Raw genomic sequence first — 22352 nt, forward strand, 5'->3', positions numbered from 1 at the left:
GAAATTAGCTACAGTGCCATGGGTTGTAAACTTGCTTAGTGTGGCACACACAGACACACACTGCAAAGATGGAGTCAACTTCTCCCCTTTTTATCTGGTTTCAGGTGTGATTTTTATATTGCCCACACCTGTTACTTGCCACAGGTGAGTTTGAACGAGTATCACATGTTCTAAACAAAATTGTTTTCTCACAATTTTGGAAAGGTGCCAAACAATTTTTGGGGCCCATTTTGGGGTTTTGTGTGAAATTTATGCCCAATTTGCTCTTTTCTCAGTTTTTTTGTTTTTCCAATACACACAAAGCAAATAAACATGTATATGACAAAACGTGTAATTGCAATAATTCTCTGGGAGAAATACTTCATTTTTTGCAACAATTTTAAAGGTGACAGCAGTTTTGGCCATAACCGTATATGTGCATCTCAATAAATTAGAATATCATCAAAAAGTTAATTTATTTCAGTAATTCAATCAAAAACGGAAAAGGCTTCTTAAGCATTTAAAATGGTCCATTTTCTGGTTCGGTAGGCCACACAATCATGGAGAAGACTGCTGACTTGGGGTTTCGGCCAAGTCCGGACCCGTGGAGTCAGTTCGGCTGCACCGGCCAAACCAAACTTCCACGGGTTTGCTCATCTCTAGTCACCATACTTCCCTCCCTCCTTTCAAAATGAAATAGAGAGCAATCAAAACATCATAGCTACCAACAAATGTTTTTTGTAAAAATGTCAATTTGCCACTCAAAAAATAGAAATATAAAAAGGTAATGGCTATCACTGTACAAGTTTGGCATCACCAGAAAGGTCTGGGAGAATCAAGTGGCCAGGTAATTTTTTACCATTCAACGCAGTAAGAGGCAACGACAGAACACTATGGTGGAATTGTGATATTTTACCATTCCATCATATTTACATTTTATTTCCTTTTTTCATCACATTTCATGGTAAAATTAAAACTAGAACTCATCCCCCCCCCAAAAAAAACCCCCAAAACAATTATTGCTGTTTTGATGCAAAATTAAAAATGTTATGGCACTTAGAAGGGGGAGGAAAAAACAAAAGTGCAAAAATAGAAATGGCACAGTCCTGAAAGAGTTTAATCCAACTTCCCCGGGTTGTCCTTGAAATATTCTGGGTAAATAGGCAAATCGCAGAAATCTTTGCTATAAATCTCCACATGTGACTATAGTCCTTGTCTGACTGTAACTTCAGTCATCTCTTGCAGTTATGCAATGATATGATAAATTATTTTTGGGTTGGGAGAAATAAAGAGATAGAGAAATAAAAGATTGAGAATGAAAGAGAGTAAAAAAGAAATAGAGTAAAAAAGAAAGAGAGTAACTAAGAAAGAAAGAGAAAGAGTAACAAAGTGTTGAGGATAAGAATTGAGTAACCAAAAATACTTAATTCAGCCATTTCATAGACTAAGGTATGTAGCTTAGTTAATGGAATCTAACACACATATTTATGAATGCTTTTGTTTCTTTTATATATATATATATATATATATATATATATTTATATATATATATATATATATATATATATATATATATATATATATATATGTAGCATATTTAGTGATTTTCCTTAATACAGTATACCAGCACATGTAACTTAAAGATGGCTCCTACATCCTGGACAACTCCCAAAGAAGTTAAGGAACAAAGGAATTCCTAAAGTTTGGACTGACGAATTCAGCAGAGACTATGCAAATTCCTATATGTCCTGAGTCCAGCCTGCGATACTTGATTGGACTATACTTTTGTCTACACCCTCACTATAAAAAGCTTTGTTTTTGGAAATAAAGAATGGTTGGAGCTATTGGCGCCAGTCGTGAGAGAGAGAGTCATAACTTGTCTATTCAATTATTATCTATCTCGCGTGCACACACGACATTCTACATAATTTGGACACGGCAGCCAGACCTTAAGAGACCCATTGTAGTCTCATCTCAACAAAAGAAAGAAAGAGAGTAACAAAGAAAGACAGTAAGAAAGAAGGATAAAGAAAGAGTAACAAAGAGAGTAGCAAAGAAAGAGTAACAGAAAGAGCAAAAAAGAGTGAAAAAAAGAAAGAGTAACAAAGAAAGAAAGAGTAACAAAGAGTAAGAAAGAAAGAGTAAGAGAGAGAGTAACAGAGAGTCACAAAGAAAGGGAGTAACAAAAAGAGAGTAAGAAAGAGAGTAATAAAGTAAGAGAGTAACAAAGAAAGAAAGAGAGTAATGAGAGTAACAAAGAAAGAGAGTAAGAAATAAAGAGTAACAAAGAAAGAGTAACAAAAAAAGAAAGTAAGGTAAGAGAGTAAGAAAAAAACAGTAACAAAGAGTAAGAAAGAAAGAGTAACAAAGAAAGAGAGTAACAAAAAAAGAAAGAAAGTAACAAAGTAAGAGAGTAAGAAAGAAAGAGTAACAAATAAAGAGTAAGAAAGAAAGAGCGTAAGAAAGAAAGAAAGAATAACTTCTAAACGAATTTAGTCCAAAATAAGCTACATAATAAATATATTTAATACACAAGCACTATCCGCTATCACACTGCCCGTATGGACAAGAATTGATACATTAGCTGGAGATCCCCTTTAAGAATTGTGCATCGGGATAAACGCCTCTAAATAATAAAGCCCTTTTTGATGGGGGATGATGTTTTCCGTTTATCCCGTGTGAAGGTGCACGGCCTCTTCTACCAGGAGCCCTCTCCGCAGACGGCTGAGCACCGGGATTACAAACCAATTGGGCCGAGTGTATTTCTAATTGATGTTGAAGTGTTAAAGATACTTGTTATTGCCATATGGAGCTTCAAAGAGCACAAACCTTGAGGACGCCCGACTCAGAATCCAACTCTCTCAAACAGATTTCACACATGTGATGGCCCCGAAATGTGAAATATGTAAATTTTCTGTTTGATTCCAGCTTTCCCCAGCCGCCGATATCTACAAGGAATGATTAGTTTTGTCTCTACAGACTGTCTCTTGTTTTGAGTCTCTGTCAAATGAAATACAGCGTGATGACATTTCAGGCCGTCTGTTGTAGGGGAATGTTTCCTTAGAGTCTGTCAATTGCAGCTTGTTTCTGATCGCGCTGTAAATCAACTTTCTATATCTCTCCGACTGAAGGGAAACTTCTCAATAAATATGCTTGTTTAGGAAAGCTCCGAGCCTTGTGTTTACGGCACAAAAGATTGTCCCCTGGTGCTGCAGGAATCTGCACATCACACTTAGCATGATGGACTATAATGTCACGGGACCGAAAGCCTCAATATTATGTATAGAATGTTTCCGCATACAAAGCTGAGTAACTTCATAAATACATGACATTACTGATCCTGAGTTACCTCCTGTATTATACTCCAGAGCTGCGCTTACTATTCTGCTGGTGCAGTTACTGTGTATATACATTACATTACTTATCCTGTAGTGATCCTGAATTACATCCTGTATTATACTCCAGAGCTGCACTCACTATTCTGCTGGTGCAGTTACTGTATATATACATTACATTACTTATCCTGTACTGATCCTGAGTTACATCCTATATTATACTCCAGAGCTGCACTCACTATTCTGCTGGTGCAGTCACTGTGTACATACATTACATTACTTATCCTGTAGTGATCCTGAGTTATATCCTGTATTATACTCCAGAGCTGCACTCACTATTCTGCTGGTGCAGTCACTGTGTACATACATTACATTACTTATCCTGTAGTGATCCTGAGTTACATCCTATATTATACTCCAGAGCTGCACTCACTATTCTGCTGGTGCAGTCACTGTGTACATACATTACATTACTTATCCTGTAGTGATCCTGAGTTACATCCTATATTATACTCCAGAGCTGCACTCGCTATTCTGCTACAAAGAAGCTAGAGGCAGAGCTCCATCCCCTCACTCTTCTATCTACATAGAATCTCATCATAGCCTGAGTATTGGGTATTGTCTAAATTGCTGTTCGGTATTTGGTCCCCTTTGCTGTTTGGTCTTCCTGTCAGCCCAGGCCACGATGTTCCCTTTGGATAAGGTCACAATGTTATTTTCGGATTAGGTCACAGTGTTCCCTTTAGATCAGGGGATGATCTTCCCTTTGGATCAGGTCACGGTGTTCCCCTTGGATCAGGTCACGGTGTTCCCCTTGGATCAGGTCACGGTGTTCCCCTTGGATCAGCTCATGGTGTTCCCCTTGGATCAGGTCACGATGTTCCCCTTGGATCAGGTCACGGTGTTCCCTTCTAATCAGATCATGATGTTCCCGTCGGATTCGGTCACAGTGTTCCCTTCAGATTGAATCGCAGTGTTCCCCTTGGATCAGGTCACGATGTTCCCCCTTGGATCAGGTCACGGTGTTCCCTTCGAATCAGATCATGATGTTCCCGTCGGATTCGGTCACAGTGTTCCCTTCGGATTGAATCGCAGTTTTCCCCTTGGATCAGGTCACGGTGTTCCCCTCTGATCAAGTCACGGTTTTCCCCTTTTATCAGGTCATGGTGTTCCCTTCGGATTAGATCACAATGTCCTCTTCAGATCAGGTCACGGTGTTCACTTTAGATCAAGACACGGTGTCCCCTTTGGATCAGGTCACAGTATTCAATTTGGATCAGGTCATTGTTTTCTTTGGATCAGGACACGATGTTCACTTTGGATCAGGTCAGTGTTTTCTTTGGATTAGGTCATGATGTTCCCTTTTAGATCAGGTTGATGTGTTCCTTTTGGATCAAGTCCTGATGCTCTCTTCTCTTTCCTCCGGTGGAACTCGGACCATCCCAGGGATCTGACCACTCACGGACCCTTCTATGGCAATGGTGGCTGTAAGCCCGTTTCGCTGCCACACGACCTTCCTGATGCAGGTTCTGGCGCCAACTACTCCCCTTCTTGGCTCGGACAGTCCTTTTATATTTGGTAGCTGTGCTACAACAGTCACCTGAGCTGACGTCCCCCCTCTTTTCTTCCATGAGGGAACATGGACTTCAATGCTCAGATCCTTCTACTGGCCTTCTCTCCACTCTGCTTCTGTCCTTATTCTTCAGTGTACAGACAGCGATATTTACTTGCATCGACTTCTCCATGCCCTGCAGACCCCTTTAACTAGGGAACGGTAACACCCAAATGTCAATTTTTTTCATGAATGTTCAGGAGCAATAACAGAGCAATGAAACTTCTCCAAGCTTTGATAAAAGATGTTCCAGACTTGGTCTTTCTTGGGGAATGCATGTAGTCATCACCTTTAAGATGTTTCTGACATTTTCTAGCAGATCACTTTATAATGTACAATTTTATGTATAGTGAGAAAGATGACAGATTGTATGACATACGTTTACTGGGGCCTAGAATATATATATATGTATACTGTACATACATAAAAGCAGGTGGCTGCATACAACCATGAGGGTTTGACAGTTGCTATCACTGATTAGCGTTGTTTACGCCCCGCACTTTTGTGTCTCCTGACAGGTCTATGAGGCCGTCCCGTGCTACAATGAATGCAATCAGTACTTGTGGGTGACTGAGCCGTGGTCTGCCTGCAAACTGCACAGCGAGGAAACGACGGCCAACTGCGGGGCAGGAATACAGATCAGGAGAGTGCGGTGAGTGGCGCTGTCACTGACTAACGTGCTGTAATGATACATGCTCCATCAAGATGTGTCATCTAATTTTATTGCTGTTTTTTTTTTTAACATCAGTATATTATGTTCTAATATATCAGACCAGACAGGTCCAAATTGCATTAAATGATATATGTAACGCATCTTGAGGATATTATGGATAGTTGAGATCCTACCTAAAATAAGAAGTGTGTTATAGTCTCACATGGAGAGGTGGATTCTCTGACCCATAGATCAGGGTGAGCAGCACGGACCGGAGGCAGTGGTGCAGCGTGGTAGGACCTAATGTATGGCACACGTGTCACGCACGGACTTGGGGAAGGTTGGGCACATGGTGAGACACACCACAAACAAGGGGTTCACCACAACAAACAAGGGGTACATCAGAGACACTTTAAAGGGAACCTGTCAGGTGCAATATGCACCAAGAACCACGAGCAGTTCTGGATCCATTTTGCTAATCCCTGTCTAACCATACCTGTATCCAGTAGCATAGATAAAAAGTATTTCTAATGATCCCATATGATATGCTAATAAGGCTAGCAACTAGTTGCAAAGGCTTAGTTCCCTTGGCTAGTTGGTCCTCTTAGCATCTTAGCACGCCCCTGGGATCATGCGCACTGAGCTGAAGTACAGCGTCGGATGCAATGGCAGCAGAGAGCGGTGAGATCGACCATGCCTCTGATGCTGCCCACAGGGGCATGCTAACATGCTAAGGGGGTCGACTAGCCAAGGGAACTAATGCCCTTGTGACTAGTCCCTGGCCTCATTAGCATATGATATGGGATCTTTAGAAATACTTTTTCTAAAGATCTCTTTATGTATGCTACTATAGGCTGGGACTGCTAGGCAAGGATTAGCAATATGCACCCAGAACTGCTTGTGGTTCTGGGTGCATATATGTAACTGACTGGTTCACTTTAACAATGGTGGGCCTTGGTGCTAGGGAGGGGGATGATGGGACACTTCCTGCACTCACCTGCAGCTGCACCCTGCACTCTTAGCAAGCTTTATACAGGTTTCACACCGGTCGCTGAGCAGGATACCTGAAACCCTAGGATAACCCTGACTAGTGAGCTGGCAGGTTAGGCTCGCTAGTCTCACTGCTGCACTAAAACAATAAGAAGGGAAGGAAAACCGATATTAACCCTAGAAGCACCAAAAGAAAGGAAAAGATGTTTAATATGAGGAGTCTCAGATGTCAATGTGAGACCCTAGCCTAGATCCTGTAACAAGTCTCTAAATGCAGCGAGACAGCCATGACAACACGGATCTACAAGGACTAGGTAGATAAGTAAGCGGAGCTGGAAGCACTAGATGCAGCAGCAATGCGGCCACACACAGGAATGTGGAATCTTGCAGAGATATATATATGTGCTCCGAAATATTGCAGTAATGGTTCATTTTCTCAAAGGAACAGCAGGGTTGTAAATGAGCAATAGCACTGGAACAGGATAAGCATTTAACCGGTAATATGATTGCAGAAAATAATTTGTAAACCTGAAACTTGACATGGCCGAGCTGAGAAAGCAATAGCATCAGTTGGCGGCACGGTGGCTAAGTGGTTAGCACTGCAGTCTTGTGGTGGCTCAGTGGTTAGCACTGAAGTCTTGTGGTGGCTCAGTGGTTAGCACTGCAGTCTTGTGGTGGTTCAGTGGTTAGCACTGCAGTCTTGTGGTGGCTCAGTGGTTAGCACTGCAGTCTTGTGGTGGTTCAGTGGTTAGCACTGCAGTCTTGTGGTGGCTCAGTGGTTAGCACTGCAGTCTTGTGGTGGTTCAGTGGTTAGCACTGCAGTCTTTTGGTGGCTCAGTGGTTAGCACTGCAGTCTTGCAGCGCTGGGGTCCTGGGTTCAAATCCCACCAAGGACATCATCTGCAAGGAGTTTGTATGTTTTCCCCGTGTTTGCGTGGGTTTCCTCCGAATACTCCGGTTTCCTCCCACACTCGAAAGACATACAGATAGGGACTCTAGATTGTGAGCCCCAATGGGGACAGTGTTGCTATTGTATGTAAAGCGCTGTTGAATTAATAGCGCTATATAAATGAATAAAAAAAAAAAAAAATTATAAGAAAAAAAAAATTAGTGGCTGGACAGAGCTGAAGTGTAGTAGCTGGATGTAGGATTACAGCCAGAAATAGCTGAGAAAAGGTATTTATCTGATACCTAAATGGTAGCACTTTATCTGTCACTGTGTGTGCTGTGTATGGGAGACATCATAGCAGCTGGTCTCCACTCACCAGCTCAGAGACAACTGAAATATGAAGATAGAGAATGCGGAGAGCAATGATGGTGAAAGTGCAGAATACAAGCATTATTCCTCATGTAACCGCATGGGGCGGCTTATTCTGCAAAGTCACCTGAGATTACAGGTACACGTTCGCTCTTTAGAGGCCTCTTCTTCTTGCCCTTGTGTAAAGTGTCTCATGTCTTTAGTCTTGCCAAGCTGTCTTCTTTTCAAAGTGAGATAATACCACTACATTTGCAAACTTGTTTTTCTGCTGCAGATGCCTTGGCTGAGTTAATTATCTGGCGTAAAGGACATTTTTGTAACATCGGTTAACAAATTCAACCCGGGTTATTGCAGCTGAAGAGAAATAGATTATTATCTGATTCTCAAAAGAAGTCTGGATGTAGAGATTGAATAATATTAGTCTGAAGACTCATTCATCAACATGCACAATGTTTCCATTACTGCAAGACGTGAACCTCGGCCACAAGTGTCTGCCGCCTGGATGATCAACATTGAAGATATAGACTGGGCAGCTCCCAAAATTCACAGGGGTGGACAAGTTTGGGAGGAATGACAGCACCCATGATGTCAGTTGAGAATAAGTCATGCCAGGTGTCATGATCTACGGTGCTCTGCTCTGCAGCTGAGCCAATGTCCTGTATTATTCTCCAGGTGACGGGTTGCTTCTCAGCCTTCAGGTCCTACGCTGGTGTGGGGAGTGGTCTGTGTTCATATGCCGCATTCCGGATGAGTGCTCAGCTTCATTAGAGAGCAACTTCACCGGGAACGCTGTCAGTCGTAGTTCCTGCTCTGCAGTGAGTTCTCTGGCTCCCATGAATTTTGTTGTTTTGATCTTGCCTCCCTACCCCAGATGTTTGTTACCCTTCTCTGCCCATGCCCCTGACTCTGACGTTATCCATCCGGCTTCTGACCTCCGGCTTGCACCCTGACCTCGGCTCCCCTCGCTCCTTGTGTACCTTATCTGACTTCCTGGCTTCTGACCTCTGGTTTGTACCCTGACCTTGGCTCTGCTCGCTCCCTGTGTACCTTATCTGACTTCCTGGCTTCTGACCACCAGCATTCTTGACTTCTCTGTCTCTATTAGCTTCTAGTGACACCTAGTGGCGTATCGGCACACCATGGTTCTCTCGAGGAAAGCATTGGTACTGTCATGAGTCAACCGATGCCATTTTTTCTAGTATTTTTGGATGCTATGGATCGCCAGGAAAGAATTAGCTTTTTCCTAGAATAGGATTGGTGATGTCACTGGACACCATGTAAGGATTAGTGATGTCATCCTTATGCAGTTGAGGATTAGTGGTAGCATGGATTCCTAGTAGATTGTTAGTAAATGTCACTTGGTGAGGATCAGTGATGTCAGTTTTCTAGAAAATAATGTCATGGCTGTTTTAAGTTGAGTTTTAGTGATATCATGAGTGTCTGTTGGGAAATGGTTAATGCCATACGTCTACAGATGAGGATTAGTGTCTTAAGGCGCTAGAATAAAATTGGTGATGACATGCGTTCTTAGTAGATGAGAGATTGGAGATTTCATGGGTCAACAGGTGGATAAATGACGTCTTGGCTTTCGAGTAAAGAATTGGTAATTGCTACAAATTATTAGTACTATCTTGGGTTTTCAGAAGGAAATTGTTATGGATCTACAATTTTGGATTGACCTTTTTCATGAGTTCCTAAAATAGATTTGATGTCATAGGTCACCATGTGAGGATTAGTGATGTAATGAGTTTTTAGAATAGACTTGGTGATGTCATGAGTCATCATGTGAGGATTAGTGATGTCATGAGTTTCTAGAATAGATTTGATGATGTCATGAGTCTTCATGTGAGGATTAGTGATGTCATGAGTTTCTAGAATAGATTTGATGTCATGAGTCATTATGTGAGGATTAGTGATGTCATGAGTTTCTAGAATAGATTTGATGATGTCATAAGTCATATTGTGAAGATTAGTGATGTCATGAGTTTCTAGAATAGATTTGATGATGTCATGAGTCTTCATGTGAGGATTAGTGATGTCATGAGTTTCTAGAATAGATTTGCTAATGTCATGAGTCTTCATGTGAGGATTAGTGATGTCATGAGTTTCTAGAATAGATTTGATGATGTCATGGATCACCAGTTGAGGATCAATGATATCATGATTTCATAGGAGAGAGTTGGGAAATTCATGGGTAGACATGATCAGTAGAGTTTGCAGGACCCTATATCAGAAATAACATATTTTTAAGGGGAGAGGTCTCCAAATCACCTCCCACCTGCTGGCATCCCCAACTTTTCTTTTGACAAGCCATTCCAGGCTTGACAACATCATGGTGACGTGAAGCATACATGATGTCTGGCAAGCCAGCTAATCGAGAGAGGAGGCAGGGATGCCAGCAGGTAGGAGTCGGTTAATAGGGCTCCCATCTGGCGGGTAGGGAATACTGACATGGCGGCTGGACCAGGGTCTGGTGAAGCGATTTGCTCATCTCAAATTTTATTATTATTTTATTATTATTGTTTATTTATAGAGCACCATTGATTCCATGGTGCTGTACATGAGGGGGTTACATACAGAATACATGTACACGTTACAATAGACAGACTAGCACAGGGGGAAGAGGGCCCTGCCCTTGCGGGCTTACATCCTAAAGGATTTTGGGGAGGAGACAGTAGGTGGGGTGTAGGTGGGGCGGCAGCTCCGCACGGTGGTGGGGCGGCAGCTCCGCACGGTGGTGGGGCGGCAGCTCCGCACGGTGGTGGGGCGGCAGCTCCGCACGGTGGTGGGGCGGCAGCTCCGCACGGGGGTGGGGCGGCAGCTCCGCACGGTGGTGGGGCGGCAGCTCCGCACGGGGGTGAAGCAGTGAGGTCATTGAAGGTTATAGGCATTTCTGAACAGATGAGTCTTTAGGTTCCGTTTGAAGCTTGCGAGTGTAGTAGATAGTCTGACGTGTTGAGGCAGTGAGTTCCAGGAGACTGGGGATGCTCGGGAGAAGTCTTGGAGTCGGTTGCATGTGGAGCGAATGAGAGAGGAGGATAGAAGGAGATCTTGGGAGGACCGGAGGTTACGTTTTGGAGTGTAGCGAGAGATTAGTTCAGAGATATATGGAGGAGACAGATTATGGATAGCTTTGTAGGTCAGTGTTAGTAATTTGAATTGGATACGGTGGAAGATTGGGAGCCAGTGGAGGGACTTGCAGAGAGGAGAAGCGGGGTGGTATTGAGGAGAGAGGTGGATCAGTCGGGCAGCAGAGTTAAGGATGGACTGGAGAGGGGCGAGTGTGTTAGCAGGGAGACCACAGAGGAGGATGTTGCAGTAGTCGATGCGGGAGATTATGAGGGCGTGCACTAGAATTTTTGTAGATTGGGGATTGAGAAAAGGGCGGATTCTGGAGATATTTTTGAGTTGAAAACGGCAGGAGGTGGTGAGGGATTGGATGTGCGGTATGAAGGACAGGGCAGAGTCAAAGGTCACTCCGAGGCACCGAACTTTGGGTGCTGGGGAGAGCGTGATGTTATTAATTGTAATGGATAGATCAGGTGGAGAGTGCAGGGGAGATGGAGGAAAGATGATCAGTTCAGTTTTGGCCATATTGAGCTTTAGGAAGCGAGAGGAAAAGAAGGAAGATATAGCAGATAGGCACTCTGGGATTCTGGACAGCAGAGATGTGACATCTGGACCAGAGAGGTAGATCTGAGTGTCATCAGCATATAGGTGGTACTGGAAGCCATGGGACTTTATGAGTTGTCCCAGGCCAAATGTATAGATAGAAAAAAGTAAGGGTCCCAGGACAGAGCCTTGAGGGACACCAACAGAGAGAGAACGGGATGAAGAGGTTGTGTGGGAATGGGAGACACTAAAAGTGCGGTTGGAGAGGTATGAAGAGATCCAAGAGAGAGCGAGGTCTCTGACACCAAGGGAAGAGAGGATCTGTAGTAGCAGGGAGTGGTCAACAGTGTCAAAGGCTGAGGATAGGTCTAGAAGTAGGAGTACAGAGAAGTGGTTGTTAGCTTTGGCGGTAAGTAAGTCATTTGTGATTTTAGTCAGGGCAGTTTCAGTGGAATGATGTGGACGGAAGCCGGACTGTAGGTTGTCAAAGAGAGAGTTAGAGGAGAGGTGGGAGGAAAGTTCAGCATGGACGTGCTGTTCCAGGAGTTTTGAGGCAAGTGGGAGTAGCGATATGGGTCGATAGCTGGTAGTAGAGGTTGGGTCGAGGGAAGGTTTCTTTAGGATAGGTGTGACTGTTGCATGCTTAAAGGCAGAAGGGAAGGTACCAGTTGTTAGAGATAGGTTGAAGAGATGGGATAAGGCGGGAATAAGGATAGTGGTGAGGTTGGGGAGGAGGTGGGATGGGATGGGGTCAAGTGCGCATGTAGTGAGGTGCGCTTTTGAGAGAAGATGTGCAAGCTCTCCTTCGGTGATAGTGGGGAGGAAGTTTATGGGGGAGGGGCAGTGGTCTGTTATATAAAGGGGTTGTGGTGGTTCAGCAGAAAAGACTTGTCTGGTTTGGTCGATCTTTTCTTTGAAATATGTGGCAAATTCTTCTGCGGAGATGAGGGAGGTTGGAGGGGGCAGCGGTGGGCGAAGGAGGGAGGTAAAAGTGTTAAATAGCTGTTTGGGGTTGTGTGTTAAAGAGGATATGAGGTTTTTGAAGTAATTCTGTTTAGCCGAGGTAAGGGCCAAGCGAAATGTGTGAATTGCATTTTTGAATGTGGTGAAATGGTCAAATGGTCAGGATTAGTGATGTCATGGGTTTCTAGTTGGGAATTTGAGATGCCATCAATCTTCAGGTAATGAATAGCTATTTCTTGAAAGAAAAGAATTGATGATATCATGAGGATACATGATGGCAAGTGATGTAATAGGTTCTATGGGGTTTAGTGATGTCATCAGTCTCTCGATGAAGATGGGTGGACCACACGAGGAAGGTTTTTTGGCCCCCCCTCCTCCTGGTACCTTAGTTAGACGCCTTTTTCTAACTTTCCCTATTGAACAGCTGAAGTCTTAGTTGTCATATATCTTATACTAGCTGTACTACCCGGCTTCGCCTGGGTTAATAACTGTTGTTAACAAAATAGAATGTATTAACATTCCCGGGATAGAATGTATAAATAGAATGTATTAACGCCCGGGATAGTAACCGTCTCTGTTTCTCTCCCATTCTCTGTCTGTCTCCCTCTTTGTATATATCTCTCTGTCTCTTTGTCTGTCTCTTTCCCTATCTGTTTCTGACTCTGTCTCTTTCTCCGTCTGTCTCAATCTCTTTCCCTGTCTATCTATCTCTTTCCCTGTCTGTCTATCTCTGTCACTTTCCCTGTCTGTCTCTTTCCCTGTCTGTCCCTGTATGTCTCTTTCCCTGTCTGTCTCTTTCCCTCTGTCTCTTTCCCTGTGTCTGTCTTTGTCTGTCTCTTTACCTGTCTTTTTGTCTCTTACCCTGACTGTCTCTTTCCCTCTCTTTCCCTGTCTGTTTCCCTGTATCTGTCTCTGTCTCTTTGTCTCTGTCTGTCTCTTTACCTGTCTGTGTCTGTCTCTTAACCTGTCTCTCTCTTTCCCTCTCTTTCCCTGTCTGTCTCTTTCCGTCAGTCTGTCTCTTTGTCTGTGTCTGTCTCTTTGTGTCTGTCTCTTAGCCTGTCTATGTCTGTTTCTCACCCTGTCTGTGACTGCCTCTTACCCTGTCTGTGTCTGTCTCTTTCCCTGGCTGCATTGTGACACGCCAACATTCCATATAAGGGCGTGGCTGCGCATTCTTCTGAAGTTCTGGCTGCACTGTGGCTCCCAGCTCCATTCGCTTTAATGGAGGCAGGATTTTTGGTGAATAACTGTAAAAAGCGGGGTTAAAATTTCCCCTCATAGCCTATGACGCTCTCGGGGTCCAGAAGTGTGAGTGTGCAAAATTTTGTGGCTGTAGCTACGGTGCGGATGCCAGTCCCGGACACACACACACACACACACACACACACACACACACACACACACACACATACACACATTCAGCTTTATATATTAGATGATTGTTTTTTAAGCTGATTTAGCCCTTTACGTCGTTTGTATAGCGGCTGTGACAAATTTATGACAACTTTTCGCGGTGACTCCAGGCATCTACGCGGCGTGGGGAGTGGAAATAAACTCCTTGGCACGAAGAACAAAAGTGAATCCATTTCATTGATTAGTGACAGAGGCGGATACTGACACCAGGTAATCTGAACAGCTGCATTAGGACATCAAAGCCGATATTTACGCCGGCGCCGATTCATTTATGTCTGAGCAGGTGACTCAGTGGTTACTTTTTCTACACATTAATGAATTGCGATGTGGCCGTTAAATCATCGCACCCGGAATTGATGCTTATAGGGTTTCGAAAATAATAATAAAAAATACAATGGATTTAATTAAATTCCCGGAATGTTTTTAGCCTGAGATATTATTACGCACGGCTGACATTTATATAACGTATGAATACAATAATTGGACTGTGTTTGAAGGTTATGGAGATTTATGACGGATATTGCCGTTTTCATGCTCTATACATAACCCTGAGTGTAAATATTGAGAAACGAGTCTTGTATGCAAATAGCCGGTAATGCCGGAGGAAGGAAGAGGCGGAAATCTCCAAACGTAGCTCCTCAATATCGAAACTGCAACACCAAGAAGGAAAAGTCACATAGAATTGATGATATGCAAATGATGAAAAAATAGAAACAACATTTTCCAAATATTTTGATTTATTCTGTATGGAGTATTAGTGCCACACGCAAAAACATGCACTTACATGCCTTAGTTGTTGATAGTTGTCTGAGGAAGGTTCTGTACTTGGCAAAATCCTCAAGATCCTCTGCCGGCAGCTCTTTGTGTATTTGGCAGCAAATGAGGTCCCAGATGTGTTTGTTGGGGAGAGACGTTGGAAGTGATGGGACCACGTTTCGGCCACGTAGGCCGCTCACAGCAGCATGAGCAACATGCAGCCTGACATTGTCGCCGGACATTTTTGGAGAAGTGACTGTACCACTTTGAGTTTATTTATCTGGGACTTGTAGAACTGTTCATTATTCTTGTCTTCCGATTTTACCATCGCAAACCCACAAACCACACTATCTCCTTTTAGCAAGAAAGTGGATATTTTGTTCCCATCTGCTCCTTGGGGGCGGGGATTAAATGCTCCAAAACTGGTGTATAAAAAGTTTCAAATCACCTAACGTCATTGCAAGCTCCTCAGTGTCCCTCCAACTCCACTGCTGCTGAATTTTCACCCTCCTACGCTGATTGATTGACAGCTTCTCAGAGTCGCTCCTCCCTCCCATTGCTGAATCTTCAGCAAACGACCCTGATTGACAGCTCTTTGGTCTCCTTCCTCCCTGCTACAGCCAAATTGTCAGCCAATGACCCTAATTGACAGTTCTTTGGTGTACATCCTCCTTCTGAATCTTCAGCCATTGACCTTGATTGACAGTTGACTTTATGTCCACTCCTTCGAAATCTTCAGAAAACGACTCTGATTTACAGCTCTTTGATCCCCCTCCTCCATACTACTGCTGAATCTTCAGCCAACGACTCTGATTGACAGCTCTTTAGTGTCCTTCCTTCCTCTCTGCTGCTGCTGAATTTCTACCCACCTAATCTGATTAGCAATTTATCAGAATCCTTCCTCCCTGCTGCTGGATCTTCACCCACCTTTCCTGATTGACCAGTCCTCAGTGTCCTTCTTCCTTGCTGCTGCTGAATCTTCATCCACCTTGATTGACAGTTCCTCAGTGTCCCTCCTCCCTGCTACTGAATCTTCATCCATCTAGCCTGATTGACAGTTCCTCAGTGTCCTTCCTCCCTGCTGCTGAATCTTCACCCATCTAGCCTGATGGAAAGTCCCTCAGTGTCCTTCCTCCATGCTGCTGAATCTTCACCCATCTAGCCTAATGGACAGTTCCTCAGTGTCACTCCTCCCTGCTGCTGAATCTTCACCCATATAGCCTGATGGACAGTTCCTCAGTGCCCTTCCTCTCTACTGCTGAATCTTCATCCATATAGCCTGATGGACAGTTCCTCAGTGTCCCTCCTCCCTGCTACTGAATCTTCATCCATTTATACTGATTGACAGTTCCTCAATGTCCCTCCTCCCTGCTGCTGAATCTTCACCCATCTAGCCTGATGGACCGTTCCTCAGTATCCCTCCTCCCTGCTGCTGAATCTTCACCCATCTAGCCTGATGGACCGTTCCTCAGTGTCCCTCCTCCCTGCTGCTGAATCTTCACCCATCTAGCCTGATGGACCGTTCCCCAGTGTCCCCCCTCCCTGCTGCTGAATCTTCACCCATCTAGCCTTATGGACCGTTCCTCAGTGTCCCTCCTCCCTGCTGCTGAATCTTCACCCATCTAGCCTGATGGACCGTTCCTCAGTGTCCCTCCTCCCTGCTGCTGAATCTTCACCCATCTAGCCTGATGGACCGTTCCTCAGTATCCCTCCTCCCTGCTTCTGAATCTTCACCCATCTAGCCTGATGGACAGTTCCTCAGTGTCCCTCCTCCCTGCTGCTGAATCTTCACCCATCTAGCCTGATGGACAGCTCCTCAGTGTCCCTCCTTCCTGCTGCTGAATCTTCACCCATCTAGCCTGATGGACCGTTCCTCAGTGTCCCTCCTCCCTGCTGCTGAATCTTCACCCATCTAGCCTGATGGACCGTTCCTCAGTGTCCCTCCTCCCTGCTGATGAATCTTCACCCATCTAGCCTGATGGACCGTTCCTCAGTATCCCTCCTCCCTGCTGCTGAATCTTCACCCATCTAGCCTGATGGACCGTTCCTCAGTATCCCTCCTCCCTGCTGCTGAATCTTCACCCATCTAGCCTGATGGACCGTTCCTCAGTGTCCCTCCTCCCTGCTGCTGAATCTTCACCCATCTAGCCTGATGGACCGTTCCTCAGTGTCCCTCCTCCCTGCTGCTGAATCTTCACCCATCTAGCCTGATGGACCGTTCCTCAGTGTCCCTCCTCCCTGCTGCTGAATCTTCACCCATCTAGCCTGATGGACCGTTCCTCAGTGTCCCTCCTCCCTGCTGCTGAATCTTCACCCATCTAGCCTGATGGACCGTTCCTCAGTATCCCTCCTCCCTGCTGCTGAATCTTCACCCATCTAGCCTGATGGACAGTTCCTCAGTGTCCCTCCTTCCTGCTGCTGAATCTTCACCCATCTAGCCTGATGGACCGTTCCTCAGTGTCCCTCCTCCCTGCTGCTGAATCTTCACCCATCTAGCCTGATGGACCGTTCCTCAGTATCCCTCCTCCCTGCTGCTGAATCTTCACCCATCTAGCCTGATGGACAGTTCCTCAGTGTCCCTCCTTCCTGCTGCTGAATCTTCACCCATCTAGCCTGATGGACAGCTCCTCAGTGTCCCTCCTTCCTGCTGCTGAATCTTCACCCATCTAGCCTGATGGACCGTTCCTCAGTGTCCCTCCTCCCTGCTGCTGAATCTTCACCCATCTAACCTGATGGACAGTTCCTCAGTGTCCCTCCTTCCTGCTGCTGAATCTTCACCCATCTAGCCTGATGGACAGTTCCTCAGTGTCCCTCCTCCCTGCTGCTGAATGTCTGCTCACCTAACCTATTTGACAACTTATCCTTGTCCCTCTTTTCTGCTGCTGCTGAAATGTCAAACTGCTGAGTACAAGCTGCAACTGACATTTAGGCTCGGTGAACGGTGACCAAATACACTTGGACTCATGAGTCCACATGCACTCTAAATATATTCATTTTAATATCAGGCGTATACAGCTAGTCTGTCGTGGTTTTTCACTGTAAGCATACCAGCCTCATCGGGTCAAAGACATCTATTTAATAATGTATGCAGTTTGTGATTTATGAAATCTGTGGATGGATCGACTTTAAGGAGAAGTGTGTAATACCAAATGTCGCCTGTGGTGGCGCTGCATTGACCTTGAATACATTCTAACATTCAGTTAGTTATGCCAAAATACACTATTAGTCACAAGCACCTCGCAATGGCACGTGGAGGTGACGCCGTGGCCCGCGATGCGGATGTAAGGGGGCGCCATAGCTAGGAAGCTTCCGACACGGACAGTTACCGACCTTAAATACTTGCGGAAATATGACGAAAACTAACAATGGACCCCACGCAATGAAAGGTTAACAGATTACTGCTGATTATTACTGGTTCAGTGGATCCATATAATATCCCTATGATTTATATAATATTTAATATTATTGTAACATGGAATAAAAATGTGCAATAATAACGCCGATATATGAACACGGTTTGGAAAATTGGTGCAACATATGCAAATACCGTCATATATATGGAAATCTAAAAAAAATCCTATTCTTCTCATGCATCTTTACCATTGATGAAGTGGACCCTCGCCCGAAAATATGGAATTATTCAAAGTGTAATCCACATGACAAATGACTGCATATGGGATTATTAAGGAGCGCACTTGCTAATATGTAATAATGCCCGAGCTAACAGACCCACCCAATCCTTTATCCCTGCGCTTAGGTGATATTTACATAGAGAAATTGCCGGAGCCTCATTGACATGAGTGTGCGCGGCGTTCAGAGCGAGCGTGAAATATCGGCCAGTGAAACGCATGTGATGTTAATGTAGGCAGAAGAGCAGGGGGTATTCTATCAAATGGGACATGTATACACGACGAGCCGGCACACAATGCCATTCGGGGGGGCCGCGCCCGTCAGCCGGCTGCGCCTCCCGAGACCTCATTCATCATCAGGACGGACTCTATCTGTTGAAAGACGTTTTCTCCTATTCTGCAACATAATTGCTTCCAGCGACGGGATTACAAGGTGGAAACTAGTGTTGAGCGGACCCGGACTGGAAAAATCCGGATCCGCGAGGTTTCAGCGGTTGATCCGGGTTCGACCCGGACGCGGGATTCCGGTGCACGATCCGGATTCAGCAATTCAATATAATTTTTTTTTTCTTTCTCTCTTCTCTTCTCTTTTTTTTCTCTCTCTCTCTCTCTCTTTCTTCCCGGATTCCGCTCCTCATTGACATATATTGGCCCGGATCGGATCTCGGACTTCCTTGTCAACCCGCCACTGATCCGCCGGACCCGGATTATTAGCAATCCGCTCAACTCTAGTGGAGACGTTTCCTGCTACATTTCTCTGGCTTTTCGTTCCATAATTTGAAACATTTTAACTTTTTTTTCATTTTTTTTAAATTTATATTTCAAATTGAAATATTTGGTGCTATTTTCTCCTAATTTAGGGGTGCAATACGGGCTTGATATTGAGGGTCAATATTATAGTATGGAGTTGTTTTATTTAGAACCCAATTCTGTGGTAATTAGACAGTACCATCCAATAACGAGGTTGGAACGTGAATGGTTGAGCTATGAAGAGTTTCCATTTAGACCAGATAAATAAAGGAGAAAAAAATGGAAACATTTTATTTATTGTACCTCAACATAGACGGGTAGAGCACACAGATCAACAGCTGTTTCACGCCACTGCATGCTTCCTCTGGCCACAATCACTGGATCCCAGAAGAAGCCTTTACTGATGCGAAACATCTGTTTTCCTATGTGTCTGCACTGCTCTCCCCGTCTGAGATATTGAGGGTCAATATGATAGTGTTGGGTTGTTTTATTTAGAACCCAATTCTGTCATAATTAGACAGTACTGCCATACAATAAAAAATGTCGGATCTTGCATGGTTGATCTATAAAGAGTTTCCATTAGGACCAGAGAAATTAAGGAGAAAACAGTGGAAACAGTTTATTTATTGAACCTCAAGAAAGACGGGTGGGGCAGTGCAGACGCACACAGGACAAAAGCCATTTTGCATCACTGGATGCTTCCTCTGGCCACAATCACTGGATCCCAGAAGGAGCATTTACTGATGCGAAACATCTGTTGTCCTATGTTTCAGCACTGCTCTCCCCATCTGAGATATTGAGGGTCAATATTATGGTGTTGAGTTGTTTTATTTAGAACCCAATTCTGTCGTAATTAGACAGTACCATCCAATAACAACGTCGGATCTTCAATGGTTGAGCTATGAATCGTTTCCATTGAGACCAGAAAAATGAAGGAGACAAAAATGGAAACATTTTATTTATTGTACCTCAACACAGACGGGTAGAGCACCCAGAACAAAAGCCGTTTCGCACCACTGGATGCTTCCTCTGGCCACAATCACTGGATCCCAGAAGAAGCGTTTACTGATGCGAAACGTCTGTTGTCCCGTGTGTGTCTGCACTGCTCTCCTCATCTGAGATATTGAGGGTCAATATTATAGTGTTGAGTTGTTTTATTTAGAATCCAATTCTGTCGTAATTAGACAGTACCATCCAATAACGAGGTTGGATCTTCAATGGTTGAGCTATGAAGAGCTTCCATTGAGACCAGAGAAATGAAGGAGACAAAAATGGAAACATTTTATTTATTGTACCTCAACACAGACGGGTAGAGCACCCAGAACAAAAGCTGTTTCGCACCACTAGATGCTTCCTCTGGCCACAATCACTGGATCCCAGAAGAAGCGTTTACTGATGCAAAATGTCTGTTGTCCTATGTGTGTCTGCACTGCGCTCCCTATCTGAGATATTGAGGGTTAATATTATAGTGTTGGGTTGTTTTATTTCGGACCCAATTCTGTTGTAATTAGACAGTACCATCCATTAACAAAGTCGGAACGGGAATGATTGAGCTATAAAGAGTTTCCATTATGACCAGAGAAATAGTAGAAACATTTCATTTATTGCACCTCAACACAGACTGGCAGAGCAGTGCAGATGCACAAAGGACAAAAGCCATTTTGCATTAGTGGATGCTTCATCCGGCCACAATCACTGGATCCCAGAAGATGCGTTTACTGATGCGAAACTTCTGTTGTCCTATGTTTCTGCACTGCTCTCCCCATCTGAGATATTGAGGGTCAATATTATAGTGTTGGATTGTTTTATTTAGAACCCAATTCTGTCGTAATCATGTTGTATCACTGGATGCTTCCTCTAGCCACAATCACTGGATCCCAGAAGGAGCGTTTACTGATGCGAAACGTCTGTTGCCCTGAGTGTGTCTGCATTGCTCGCCACATTTGAAATGTGGTGCAATAAGCAAATTTTTCTTCTTATTTTATTCATAGTTTCTCTGCATTGATCAAAAGTTTGGACACACCTCATTCAAAGAGTTTTCTTTATTTTCATCACTCTGAAAATTGTAGATTCACATTGAAGGCATCAAAACTATGAATTAACACATGTGGAATGAAATACTTAAAAAAGTGTGAAACAACTGAAAATATGTCTTATATTCTAGGTTCTTCAAAGTAGCCACCTTTTGCTTTGATTACTGCTTTGCATACTCTTGGCATTCTCTTGATGAGCTTCAAGAGGTAGTCACTGGAAATGGTTTTCCAACAGTCTTGAAGGAGTTCCCAGAGATGCTTAGCACTTGTTGGCCCTTTTGCCTTCACTCTGCGGTTCAGCTCACCCCAAACCATCTCGATTGGGTTCAGGTCTGGTGACTGTGGAAGCCAGGTCATCTGGCGTAGAACCCCATCACTCTCCTTCTTAGTCAAATAGCCCTTACACAGCCTGGAGGTGTGTTTGGGGTCATTGTCCTGTTGAAAAATAAATGATGGTCCAACTAAACGCAAACCGGATGGAATAGCACGCCGCTGCAAGATGCTGTGGTAGGCATGCTGGTTTAGTATGTCTTCAATTTTGAATATATCCCCAACAGTGTCACCAGCAAAGCCCCCCACACCATCACACCTCCTCCTCCATGCTTCACGGCGGGAACCAGGCATGTAGAGTCCATCCGTTCACCTTTTCTGCATCGCACAAAGACAGTGGTTCGATCCAAAGATCTCAAATTTGGACTCATCAGACCAAAGCACAGATTTCCACTGGTCTAATGTCCATTCTCTATGTTTTTTAGTCCAAACAAGTCTCTTCTGCTTGTTGCCTGTCCTTATCAGTGGTTTCCTAGCAGCTATTTTACCATGAAGGCCTGCTGCACAAAGTCTCCTCTTAACAGTTGTTCTAGAGATGTCTGCTGCTAGAACTCTGTGTGGCATTGACCTGGTCTCTAATCTGAGCTGCTGTTAACCTGCGATTTCTGAGGCTGGTGACTCGGATAAACTTATCCTCCGCAGCAGAGGTGACTCTTGGTCTTCCTTTCCTGGAGCGGTCCTCATGTGACCCAGTTTCTTTGTAGCGTTTGATGGTTTTTGCCACTGCACTTGGGGACACTTTCAAAGTTTTCCCAATTTTTCGGACTGACTGACCTTCATTTCTTAAAGTAATGATGGCCACTCATTTTTCTTTACTTAGAATTTGTATTCTGGCAAGAAAAAAGCAGCTAACAGTCTATTCAGTAGGACTATCGCCTGTGTATCCACCAGACTTCTGCACAACACAACTGATGGTCCCAAGCCCATTTATAAGGCAAGAAATACCACTTGGTAAACTTGACAGGGCGCACCTGTGAAGTGAGAACCATTTCCGGTGACTACCTCTTGAAGCTCATCAAGAGAATGCCAAGAGTGTGCAA

General features: G+C 44.3%; 1 protein-coding gene across 1 annotated transcript in view; it reads left to right on the forward strand.

The window, feature by feature from the left end:
- The window catches only part of THSD7B (thrombospondin type 1 domain containing 7B), a 593888-nt gene that overhangs the window by 470423 nt on the left and 101113 nt on the right, over window positions 1-22352 (forward strand). Inside the window, exon 16 of the mRNA XM_075317161.1 lies at window positions 5445-5578. Coding sequence (XP_075173276.1) covers window positions 5445-5578 — 134 coding nt within the window. The remainder of the gene's footprint in view (window positions 1-5444; window positions 5579-22352) is intronic.

This window comes from Anomaloglossus baeobatrachus, chromosome 7 (assembly GCF_048569485.1).
Source record: "Anomaloglossus baeobatrachus isolate aAnoBae1 chromosome 7, aAnoBae1.hap1, whole genome shotgun sequence".
Taxonomy (NCBI): domain Eukaryota; kingdom Metazoa; phylum Chordata; class Amphibia; order Anura; family Aromobatidae; genus Anomaloglossus; species Anomaloglossus baeobatrachus.